Raw genomic sequence first — 13,000 nt, forward strand, 5'->3', positions numbered from 1 at the left:
AGATGCGAAGGCATCACACAGTAAGCGAACGGCAATGTACGGCAAATTCTCTGCTCCCTTTGAATCTGTCCTCTTTACCTCTCTTCTTTAATAGTGTTCCTGAAACATATACTGTGGTTGTTTTGCAGGATGTACCAATCTAGTGTTAACTTATGGCAGCTGTCAAAGGAAGAGTTAGGATGCTTTAAGAGAACACAGCAGACAACCTCCTTTTGCCACTTGCAATTATCCTAAATAAATTGAAAATAGTTAGGGTTTTTTTTCTAGAACTCTTTGATATGAACTCATCTGCTTGCTAATACTAAAAATTGTTGTACAATTACTGCAGTATTCTTTATCTTTTTTCCTTTGAGGTGTTGAGGTCCTTCTTCATTTGAATGCAAATGACCTTTAAGCTCTCTGAACTTTACACATCTATAGTTATAAAAAATGGACCAAATTCATTTTTCATGTAAGCCCACTGGTTCCAAGGGACAAGTTTGCTCCACAGTGTTATTTTGTGGTAGAAGAGCAGATTTATAATATTGCTCATATGTGAGTGATCTGAGGCCAAAAAAAAAATCTAATTTTCAGGAGCTGTGGACTGAAACACGTGAACGTTAATCTACCAATGGCAATATTCACCACTACAATGCTGTATCATTTCAAAATTCAGCTCTCAGGCAAAAAGGATTGTTCAGTTCTACTGTCAACATTTAATAAGAATTATAGGGACTAGTTCTAGAAATACAGTCAATCTAAAACTTGCCCTTAGGTCATATGTCAGTTCATTTTAGTTTACAAACACAGTAGCTCACATCTCATTCTTAGCAAACATTTCTGCTCCCCTCCCCCACCCCCCCCCCACCCCACCCCCCTCCCGAAATAAACCAAAGGACACCTATGAGTCCAGGCAATAAAACGATGCCCTTACATTCACTGAGCCATTTATTAGGATCCAGCATCAGGTACTGTTTGGTCACCTCCAGTTCTCTCATTAACCACTCGTACTTGGCCTTGACCTCAGCAATTCTCTGCTGGCGATGCTCCAGGATCTTCAGCTTGGCATTGAAACATATCACCTCCTGCCAACCAGAAAAAAGAAGTAGGGAAGGAATAGGTGAAGAGAAGAAATAACCAGATCCATTCAGTCAAATGATCTTTCAATCAATAATACTAGCAACGAGCCATTTACTCTGGAAGCATATGAATCACTGCATGAAATAATCTATCATCTGTTTTATTTTTATTGCTTTTGTTTGGTTTTGATGTTTTCCATCAGTGAGCTTTGGAGACTTTGCAATTGTAGTTAATAATAAACCATAATAATTAATAACAGGCAGCATCTTGAAATCAGATTAACTGTAGCAAAACATTTCTGGTTTGTCACCAGAAGTTTGGCTAAGAAAATCTAAGCTCTCCGGAGAAGGAAATCCATTGCTTGCTGTACTAAAATCCTAAATTCCTCTCTGTGGTTGGCGCATAAGAATTGTAGTAGTCATACTATAAAATAAGAGAACTGGTAGCAATATCAAATTTAAAACATCCTTAAACAAAGGGAATATGTTATGAAAAGCTCTAGCAATTCACAATCATTAATAAAGAAGATATATTTTCTGTAAAGATATGGGGCACAGCAACAGCACGGGGTGCATTGCTGTCTGGAGGCACTCATCCTGGCCTCGCATGACTTCTGAGGGGTGGCAGCCATCAAGATGTGCAGTAAGTGAGCATGGTGAGGGCTGTGCTACCCTCGCCTGCATGGGAGCATTCCCAATACCAGAACTATCTTCCTCCAAGCCTGTGTGAAAGTCTCAGTACTATTCTGCCTTCTGCTCTGTACACAAATCTGCTGTGTGAGTGAAGTGCAGTGGAAACCCCACCCCCAAAAAGAGATTTTTTTTTGCCATAAAAAGTCATATCAGAGAACAACATCACAAACAGCCTAACTAAGTGACAGGGGCTAGGAAGAAAAAGTGCCTTAAAATAATAATAAAGCCTATATCCACAGTTACTCTAAAATTGGTGTTATTTCACCAACTTCAGACACTCTTCCCAATCATACCTCTCAAGAGCTGACCTTTACAACTCCCTGATCTTTTTGTAAATTTGGAAGCCTGAGGTTTGCAGGAACAATTTTGTCAGAGAGAAGATATTAGCTATCCTGAAAACAATACCACCAAAGCACGCTCAAGTGCCTCAGCACCATTGCTGCCTTCAAAGACAGATGCGACAAGATGCTGGAGCACAGGAACCACCAAGACTATAAGCAAGGGGCAAAAATGCAAGGTACCAATGTCTGTTAGCTGCTATGGAAAAAGGCATAACTTGAGTCATAACTGCTCTTAAATGAGATAACAGGTTTTGCTGACTGTTGAATTAACCATATACGATACTACATGTTTCTGACTGCATAATCTGAATTCCTGCTCTTACACCTTATAGGAGGAGGGAGACAGATTACATGGATTGCACTCACCTTGCTGTCCCCACCTCGTCGCCGCTGGAGCCTCTCCACATCATCTATCTCATAGACTTTGATCTCAAAGGGCTCCCCCAGCCCCCTTTGCCCACTTCGCAGGGGTCCATCCACCCAGCGGACCCCGGGGCTGTTGGCAGGCTTCCTTGCTGGAGAAGCGGTATCAAGTGATAAAGCTGGAATAAGCCTCCGTCTCTGTGAACCTGCAAATGCAGAAGTTGACATTCCATGTTAGCACAGTTGCTGCCTCTCCTTTCTGCTCCATCTGCAGAGATGTCTACAAACTATATATTCAGCCCTCTTATGCTCAGAAGAAAAAGGAGCAAAAACCCAGGAAGGCCATGGAAGCTGGGGTGAGCTGTATCTGCAATATGCTGTACCCACTCACGAGTCAGATCCTCATGTGTACTTTGGTGCCTGATTTCAGGATTTGATCTTCAGAGGGCATATGTACCCTAAAGGTTCCAGAGCTTGTGCCTGCTTCCCTTTGCTCAGGTGTCAGTGTGTACAATGAAGGGCCAGAGCAGCAGGTTGGAACTGGTCTACCTTTGCTTTCCTATCTCTTTACTGGTACTGGCTCTTGCAGCCTAGGGACATGGATTAGCCAGCCACTGCACAGGCCATCTCCAGGGGAGGTGTGGTTTTGTTGTTTTTTTTTTAATCACAGCACAAAAAGCACTTTGACATGCCCGTTCTTTTACTATGCTGGAGTTGAGTGCCAGCGTACTGCCACCTAGTCCTTTGCATAGCACCACTGTAGGCTGGCTAGAAGTAAAAACACTAGAGATGACAAAATGCCTGCAACCACCAAGCTTGTCACCAGAGTTGCATTAGCCTTGTCTCTGTTCAGTAGAATATTCTTCTAAAACATTTCCTGCTTATGCAGTTAATGCAGCACTGGTGATGGGCAAGAAAGCAGCAAGAACGATGGGCTAATAGAAAGGTTAGGCACTGTGTCTGCTTCAATACCAGTGCCCATGCACACCCACCCTGCTTTACAATACCAGCACGGTGGATGGGAGCGCTGCAATAGCTGAAAATGTACCATGGTTGATAAAGCCTATGCCATATGGAAAGCATCTGCCATGTGAGTTGCCAAGTCAGGGCCTAAGGTAAAGCAAGGGAGAAAAAGTACGTCACTGGCCTGATGGCAGCAGTAAGGAAGTTGAGCATATGGCTTGTTGGGAAAAAGAACAGACACAAAAAAACCCCCAACTGGTTACATTTCCTTGCTTGGTTTAGTACAATCAGAGCAATAGCTGTGTTTAAAAAAAAACCAAAAAGGTTTTGTAGCTGACAACTCCAGCAGGGTCCCCTCTAGGAGACAGCAGGAATAGAAGGGATGGGAGAAACCAAAAACAAAAGCTGGAGCCAGCAAGTTTGAATGAAACTATTAACTGACTCTCTTGGCTGCAAGAACAAAACTGATGCCAGCGGGGAAGGGATGCAGAATGATCATGCAGATTTTATTTTAAAAACAAGATAAAATCATTTAGAGGAGTCTCCAGCACTACATTTATTGAAACTCGAACGTAAATAGCTTCAACATGTCTGCCAACTTGGTGCTTCAATGAAAGCCAAAAAAAAAAAAACCAACCCCAAATCAAAAATATCTATTGATTGTCTAGTTTTTGCATTTGCAAGTAACAAAGACAGTTTCATTCATGGGAGTCTGTTTCTCTACTGACTTCATGAACTATCGCATCTTATCTCATTGATTTCTGAGTGCAGCAGTCTGTGCTAGAAACCAGCAGTTAGTAACCAGTAATTAACCTGTAAAGCTCAAAACCAGACGAGAATGGTCTATTTTGCTGTCTGTCTGCAAAGCCTAGACTACAGAGCTTTTATTTGAATGCATCTAAGAGAATTCTATGCAAGAAAAGGAGAGAACAGCCAAGGAGGACAGACAGGGAGCTCTAGAGGGCCGCTTCTTACCTAAGGGCTTGAGATCTGGGCTGCCCATCCTGTGACACCTATCACGTAGTTGTATTTACTACTCAAACTGCAGGGCAGCAAAAAAGCCCATGCCAGAACAAATGAAGCCTTACAAATACCAGCAAGTAGGAGTTATTTTAGACCTGTGGTACCAGTCACTAGAAGTCGATGCCAGCATTCACTTATCTTGAATGCATTTCAGTTAATCTCTAGATTAAACTGCCTGATCAAGAGAAGAATCAGATCTTGATAAAAGGGAAAGCAGGACCTGACTCATTACCATAGCTAAAAAGGGACAACAACGAGAGAGACACAGTTTGGGAAGACCCCAACAAACTGCGATGCTAAGGGTGACTCTTGTCAGTGATGCTTGAGAAAGGCAACCAAATGGTGAAAGCAGATGCGTGCTAGAAGGTAGGTGAGACAGACAGCGTGGTGGACTACTAAATTTTGTTACATGCAAGGAGAGATCTTGCAATGGGCTCAGCCCTTCCTGGGAAACGAGCCCTCCACTTGCTTAGATGTGAAGGGCGCTGAGTACAACCCTAGTGCCACTCAAGACCAAAAGGATTTAGGCATTAAACACTTTTAAAAATACATTTTAGGCTTTTGGCCATGGTGTCTCACAGTATCAGTCTTTCAAATTTTGTCTGCATGTAAAAGCAATCTCTTTCCTATCTTTGCTGCTCGTCAACTTTTAGAGCCAGCAACACTCACAAGCATCAGATCTGACCTCCTGTGTAATGCAGCTGAATGCTGCTAATTCTGTTTACTTTGTGTCCCGCGTTGATAGTCACTTCTCCTTTCATGCCATGCCTATGGACTAGCTCTAGCATTTCAAGGAAGAAGCTGAGCAGATTGAAAATTCCTTCTGTCCAGCTCTCCCATGCATGGCTGAACTATGACTAAGGTAGTACCTTCTTCTGTGACGTTTGACCTTCCCTCTTTCTTTTTTTCCCCACTGTGGCTGTTAACACCACCTTCTTGTGTAATAGGGCACTTCTAAACCATCCCCACTGGAAAAACTGTCTCGGACCAGAGCCAAAGCCCAGGTCTGAGACTCTCTGTGATGGTGGATGGCTCCAATTCACCTTGCCATGAGAACAGTGTCAGGCTTTTATTCGGAGCAAAGCAAAACAGACGTCACCAGCATATGAATTACAGGAATGATGGTAAATGTTTTTGCATTTAGTTCCCATTCATATTCATTTAGCTCAATGAGAAACAGAAGCCTGTGGTCTAGAAGGAGGGCTCTGACCTGAGGCTCTGCCTAATAGTGCTTACTCCTCGGATAAGAGGCAGTGGAGACTACAGTAGCGGCAGGAGACATGCTAACATGAGCTTATTATGTTTTTCTAGCCAGAGCTCACGCCTGGATAGCCCATGGGTTATCACAACAAAGCTCTCAGCGCACTGGGGCAATGCGGCAGGGCAGAGCTGCCTGAGGCGGGCAGACTTGCTGCCATCCGCCCAGGGGCTCCTTCAGGAGGCAGGGGCCGTCTGCACTGGTCTCCCTGCCCCATCGCAGAGGGTATGCCCACGTGGGAGGCAGAGAAGAAAGAGAAGAGGGATGTCTTTTTACCTGAGCCTTGAATGCTGACTCAGGATGATTTATCTGAGGTTTAGAGCACTTTGGGGAGAAATGAAATGAAAGATCTCCTGCATCTTTGCAGTGACGCAAAACTGAATCTAGTTTATTCTAAACATGCACTGATTAATAGGCTGCTTATTAGCCCAGGTACAGAAAATAACAATATCTTTTGACAGGAGACTCCTGCCACTGACCTCTCCATTTAGCCTCTATTTTTTCTGATTTCACCTTAATTGGGATCAGTAAGGAGATATAGCCAAAGCAGAACTTCAGCTGACAGCTTCTCATCCGTATCAACACGCAGACACAACAATTAAATTGTTAAAATTAATACAGTTTTCCATTTACATAGAAAATACCCATTTGAAGTCACAAATTTATCGGGAGCACTAGATGGGGTTAGGATGTCATAAATTTTGACTGTAAAATAAATAAAATGCTTTGTAGGAATTACAGCACATCCCTCCTCTACTTCCCTGCACACATCTTGTGAAGGTTCCTTATGAGCCTGGAAGCTCAGCAAGAGCAGCTCTTGGCAGGTCCCTCCTGTCTCTGCCCCACCGGCTGGGACTGGGGGAGCATGCACCCAGCCCAGCACTTTGGCAAACCACCTTATCCTCCCATCAGGTAAATGGGATTCATTCCTCCATTAAAAAAAGAAATTTATACCAAAAATCAAATTGAATGAAATCCTGTAAGCTGAACGTAGGATGGAATAACGACGTTTTCATTGATGATCATACAGCATGTAAAGTAACACGTTGTTTGCTAAATGTCTTGGAGGATATGTTTTTCACTTAGTCTGAATTTATCCACACTCAGAATAACCCCTCTTGAGCCTAGCCTGGGTATGAATAATCAGACTGCACCATAGCCCTGAAAATGCACAGAATACAAGATTTCCTTTCGCAACGGGTCTGTTGCTCTGCCTTAGTTAAGCTTCAGCAAAGCTTAGGCTAAGGTTTGGCAGGTTAAAATTAAGATAAAGGGGGTAACACAGCAGTGGAGGTGTGCAGTGTGAAAGCAGATCTGACTGAAGAGTGGCACTGAACCTACAACATACTTCAGCAAAGATATGCCCAGAGAAGTCTTAAGGTATTAGAAACACAGACCAAGCCAGCTAGGTATGTAAGGGTAACTTTAAGGACAAGAAGACTCACTGACCTCAGGAAAATTGCCCAACTACATAAAGATGTGTGGTCATAAAAGTTCGTGTTGACCAGGGCAGAAACTCTAAGAGGTCTGGTTTTGCTTAAGTACTGTATATTTTGGAGTGTTCCCCTTAGATTGCTTTCCAAGCACACATTCCAGCCTGAGCATCTTTTCTGTGAAAAAGGTAAAGGCAAAAACCATAAATGCAAAATCTTCATGAAAAAAAGCCTGATGCATATCTCTTCAAAGCAGGATACATCTGAATGGGATGCAAAACAACTGCTGTCCTAGAAATTTCAAGGTATTCCAAACAGAAAATGAAACTGTAACTTGATAGATCATAATTTCAGAAGTTTATAGTGTGTGCTTAAAGGCAGGATGTGGAGCCAAAGCTATTCCCCGCTGCATTTAATGTTATGGGAGGTAAAATTGCCTTTCTGTACAGAACCTGTTGTTCATCTTTTTGTTTTTTCTCATTAGACAATCCATCCAAACTCAAGGCGATTACAAAAACCAACCCTGGTTAAGTAGAGCAGTGGCCCTAAGCTCCCACCCTTTCTTCTGTGGCTTCATTTCCAAGAAATACTGTGCTTTCAGTAGCAATAGCATCACCCTCAAATGTAGCCTCAAACTGCTTGCTTACTAGCAAAGATTATCTGTCCTGCTCCCCCTGCTGCTCCTCACTGTCCAACAATGGGGCTCCTGCTTTGTTTGACTTAAAAATGCAGTGCTGACTCTCCTCCCATTCCCACTTCCTAATGGGATCTGCCCTCATGGGCAATTGTCCATGACTGAATCAACTCATCCCCGTTCCTTTGACCTCCTTTCCCCTAGCTTATTTTATAGTGCACTTTCCCTAGTGCAGAGCACATAGCTATTCACTCTTCGGATTTTCATACAGTTTGCACAGCTCCCCTCCCAATTATTGAAGACATTGCCAATGATTTCAAGTCGAAGGCCCCTCTGATGGTGTGAAGACTTCATCAGAAGTATTTAGGGTGCCCATCTTGAGGTCAGTAGTCCAAACACCAAATAATCCAGGCATTTATTGCCAGAAAATCTAAACAGCATTCGCTCATCCTGACAACTCAGATTACTTGGGAAGGACTGAGTTGCAGCTAAACACTTAGAATAGTAAACACTGATAGGATCCATCATTCAGAAGAGAATCTTCTATGTCCACCTCACTGTAAAATAATTCAGGTTGTATTCTGTGTTGACTTAAATTCAATCCTGTTGTGAATCAATAAGAAGTACAAGGACACTTGAGGCTAGAAATCACTGCTTGCTGTACATAGGAATAAAGCAACCCTTGTTTTCAACCTTCCATCCACACCTATACTAGATACTTTGCTTCTGTACTGGTATAAGGAATGTGCTGAGGTACGGACTACTAATTTTTTTCTGCCCACCCAGTTCATTCCTTAACCTTGCTTCCTGAATTACTGTCTCATTTTAAAAGGAGCTTTTCAGGGCAGTTTAGAGCTGGTGAATGAGCACTGCTGAAACCAGATCAGGAAGCAGCCCTCCTGCAGCGTGGCAGGTTGACAAGTAATCTGGGAGACGCTCCAGGGAAGATGCACATCACGGGGGGGATGAATTTTCAGCACCCATGATCCCTAGCAAAAAAACAACCAGAGTCTCTTCTAAATATTTGTCTCACTTCAGGCTGGATTTTGGTTTAACAGGTATTTGTCTGCATTGTGGCATTATTTCAGGAGCTGGTTATTGTTATTGCACTGAATAGCCGTGCCAGTCGCAGGGGCAGGAAAGGTGGAGGCTGGAGGGGGAAGTGGCTCTGCAGCCAGACCATTAGCTCCCGACAGGACAGTGGTGGAGGCATTCCAGTGAGCTAATTCTGTGGCAGTGTCAGGAGCAGGTTTTATTTACACCCAGCCTAATGGTGTGCGACTCAGTCATGCATGTTACATGGAGCCTTCACTGTGCACAATAGCCTGCTGCCATTTCCTCTATTAAATCATTCCTATGTTCATGTGGCTGAAAGCTCAGTGCTGGCATGCAGTAGTCAAGCGTGTAAAAAATGATTACTCTGATCCCTTTCAACACAGATTTGCTGCATGAAATGGCCTGGCTTTGACCTGGGAAAATCAATGCTGTTGTTTTAATGAACAAAAAAAAAACCTGGAGCCGAAGCCAGCACTTCCCCTCCCTCTGGTCCCCCCAGGGCTGTCCAGCCAGCAGTCACATGCATAAAGTGGTCACCTGCATGCAAACAGCATTTTCCTGTATAATTCTAAACATCCTTTGTCATAGTAAAGGTATAATGCAGGATATCAATTAGCTAGCATCACTTGTAAGCAAGTTAAAGTAGAAACGCTGGAAGTTCCCTACGGCTTTGTGATACAAAGGGCAATTCTCAGCTTCCTACACTGTGCCTTAGGCAATCTAAACATGAACCAAATTCCTTTTCACTTGGATTCAACAAGAAAGGCTCAGACTTTTTTTGTTGGTGTTTTGTTTCATCATTATCATTTTGGCCACGTTTCAAAATGTGATGCTTTGCAATATTGGTTGGAGACGGACTTTCATAATTTACAGCCCATGGAGTCAGCCTCTGGCTTTTTCTGCTCCTTCGTAGGCAGGGCTAAGTGCTTCCAGAGATTGAATGTGTTCGAATATAGAATTTTCAGGGCTTTCCAGGAACCTCTAAATCTCCATCTTTAAAACCATTCCACCAGTGAAACCCAGAGCACTCAAGTAAGAGAGAAAAAGGAACTCTAATTGTAGATAACTATTGTCATGTCTTAACAGTCTGTCTTTTTATTGAAGTGTTTAAAACCATGAAGCAATTTGCTCTGCTTTGGTGGTGAAACTTAGTACTGAGAAAGAGCCGCAAGGAGTCATGAAACTTTACTGCAAAAGCCGTAAAATGCTGCAGCAGGAATCTTTAATTATCTACAGGCAGACAGGTTCCCTGTACAAAGATTAAAGCATGTGCACAAACACACACACTCCCATACACACGTGCCAATCCTGTCCTGGACTGGCAATAGCTGAGTCCTGCAAATGCTGAGATACACAGTCCAACGCAGGGCACAGGCCTAAACTTCCAGAAGTCAGCATTTGGAAACCTTGATTTTCCCCCAGTCTTGTTTCTACTTGGCCTTACAGCATCCCTTAGGTTTTTGTTTTCTGATGTTAACGGATGCTCAACATTCATGGGGCCCAGACTGACCCCACTTGAAAGCACTTTACAGGTAAGGACTTTCTCCCCTAACCCTCACCTCTTTGACTGTCTTCGCCCTTCACACATGAGTCACATCTTCCTCTCATGCCTGAGTCCTGGGTCGTTGCCCCCATCAGTGGGTCTGTGCATACAGACAGGCAGCGGTCCCCATCGCTGGCTGCTGCACACTTGCTGCTCCCCCAAGCCTGCTCGGGCCACAGAGTGCTACCCCGAGCACTTCACCCTGCCAGCACCGACCCCAGCACCAGTAAAGCTGCAGGCTCAGACTCAGCTCCACAAAACTGCAACTAGAGAAATCAAAGGAGACACACTCCTTCGCAGTGGTCCAGCCCAATTTGGCAGCGCACTGCAAGCAGTGATACACTGCAGCTCTTAGGTTTAAGTTGATGTCACGTGGGATGGGGACTCTCTTAGGCACCCAACTCTACTCCAAAAGGGAACAGGAAAGAAAACAGCCTCAGGAAGATCTCTGTGGTCTCCACGAAAAGCCTTGTCTGTGATGAATCATCTCAGAGAGAGCCCCGTTCTGCGGTTCTCCTTACAGGCAGCTCTGAAACATTGTAAGGGGCAGGAACTGATAAATAACATCTTGGGGGGGAAGGGTGGTGGGGAGTGGTTAAAAGGCAGAAACAAGGCATTTGTGCACATTACATGGGAATGCAAACAGGACCGGGTGTTAGTGGGTAAACCTCAATAGAGCCTGGGCTCCTTGCTTGCCTGGAGCTAGCACCAAAGCTGCATCTCTGAATCATCTGGTCATGTTTTGAATTGAGAATTATTTTAAAGTAATGCCCACATACATACAAACTAAACCAGGGAAAAGATGCTAAAAACCAAAGCAGAAGAGCAAAAAGCAGGTAGGTAACACTTCTGATGTGTTCCTTTTTTCACACCACCATTATCTAGTTTTATGAGCTGGTAACCAGGGAGCACGGAAATTACATGAGTTGCCCAAGGTGATACAGCGAACCAGCAGCACCATCAGAGACTACAACATAGATCTTGCAAGCCCAAAACTGCCACCCTGCCTGCCTCCCTCTCGTACCTGTCATGTTCCCAGAAAACAAATACAGCTTTCGAAAATGGAGGTCAGCCAGAATGCATTTCCTGACTACACACATTAGTACATGTTATAAAAGCACCCTTGTCATTGTCTTTCCATGAAGCAGCACTGGACCCTTGCACTTGAAATTTCCAAGGAATTAAAAAATAATATATAATCGGTGCTAGTGATGACTGTACAAACTATGCCCTAACACTTCAGTGCCCTGCTGAAGACAGCACTGCCTACCTGAGAGGGGGGAGACTGTAGAGTCAGAGCCTGAAATATGGCTGAGGTGCCAATTGTTTCTTACAGGGGAAAGGCTAATGGAGCGAGCAAAGAAACCAGAGAAAACATAGCTGCACAGATTCTTGCGGGTGGAAAAGGAGGAAGGGCCCACCACAAAAAGAAAATAACAAATGAAACACTCTGCTCCACTGCTAAGCAAGGGCAGGGGAGGATGTGCAACCAAGTCAGTTGAGGTCGAGGTTAGGAGTCAAGGGTGCCTATAATTTCACCCTGGATCTGGCTCTCCTTAGTTGTAGGCATTGGGCATATCGGTAAAGTTCTCTGCCTTCATTTCTCCATCTGTAAAATGGGGTCTGGAATAATACTTCCACCACAGGGTGGATCAAAGAGCAGCTGTACAAAGCTTTGAAACATACAGCCATAGATCAGGGCTAAATAGCTCTGTTTCTGCCATAAGCAGTCACTTTGGGGGCACTACATGCTGACATGATGTTATAGGACCAACGTTAAATGCTAGAAAGATGGGAATGTTTATTAAGTGGATAGGTTAGCTTCAGGGAAAAGGCTTATGTGCTTCACAATGTAAACACATGATTTTTCAGTAGGTACCAGAATACAGGAGGGAAATATATATTTTTTTGTTTTATTTTAATTTTGTACTCACAATACTGGTCTGTCTATGAAATGTACAGATACCCAGGAAGAGCCCAAAATTTAACCTAAGGCTAAGACTGAAGGATATGAACTAGCTTTATCTTTCAAAGCTGTCAATGTAGGTCTGAGGCTTCATGTATGACATTCAGGGCAGAAGCACCTACACATACAAATAATGCACTTAAAAGCATTGAAAGACAAGATCTTAATCTCAGAAAAAAAAATTATGTCTCTCCAATGTGTCAGAACTTCAAAAGTAATTGTGAGATCTGACAGGGCTGCTGGTGATTCTCTTAAAGACTCTTTATAGCTCCTCTTACAGGGGCCTTGGGCTGATTCATGTTGATCGTGTCTGACAGCTAGCATTTCTGTTAATAATAATCATAAATAAAGAGGACAAGGTTGCCTGACCTGAAATGAGCGTATCTATAGTGCCATATCCATTACAGCACAGTGGATCTGTGACCGCAAATCAGGGAAGGTCCAATGCTCTTGACACTATGTATTAAAATAATATCTGTCTTTTAAGAGCTCAGAACCTTTGTCTGCCATCTTTTTCATTAAAAAGTGTTCCTTAGGAGAGAACACTAGAACAGATCTATAGAAAGGAGATATTACAGAGTGTGAAAGACTGCAAACCTTTGCATTTTTTTTGTTTATTATGCAATAAAAATATATTTGTGAACAGCTCTATTCTCCCTTATGTATCAG

The 13,000-nt window shown here is 43.4% G+C and overlaps 1 protein-coding gene across 2 annotated transcripts in view; it reads right to left on the reverse strand.

Annotated features, from left to right (window-relative positions):
- The window catches only part of KIF26B (kinesin family member 26B), a 303,146-nt gene that overhangs the window by 8,870 nt on the left and 281,276 nt on the right, over positions 1-13,000 (reverse strand). For both annotated transcript variants that reach the window (XM_074579953.1, XM_074579954.1), the window contains 2 exons: positions 2,459-2,661; positions 914-1,064 (listed from right to left, as the gene is read on the reverse strand). In XM_074579953.1, the coding sequence (XP_074436054.1) occupies positions 914-1,064; positions 2,459-2,661 (354 nt within the window). The remainder of the gene's footprint in view (positions 1-913; positions 1,065-2,458; positions 2,662-13,000) is intronic.

Source organism: Larus michahellis, chromosome 3 (genome assembly GCF_964199755.1).
Source record: "Larus michahellis chromosome 3, bLarMic1.1, whole genome shotgun sequence".
NCBI lineage: Eukaryota > Metazoa > Chordata > Aves > Charadriiformes > Laridae > Larus > Larus michahellis.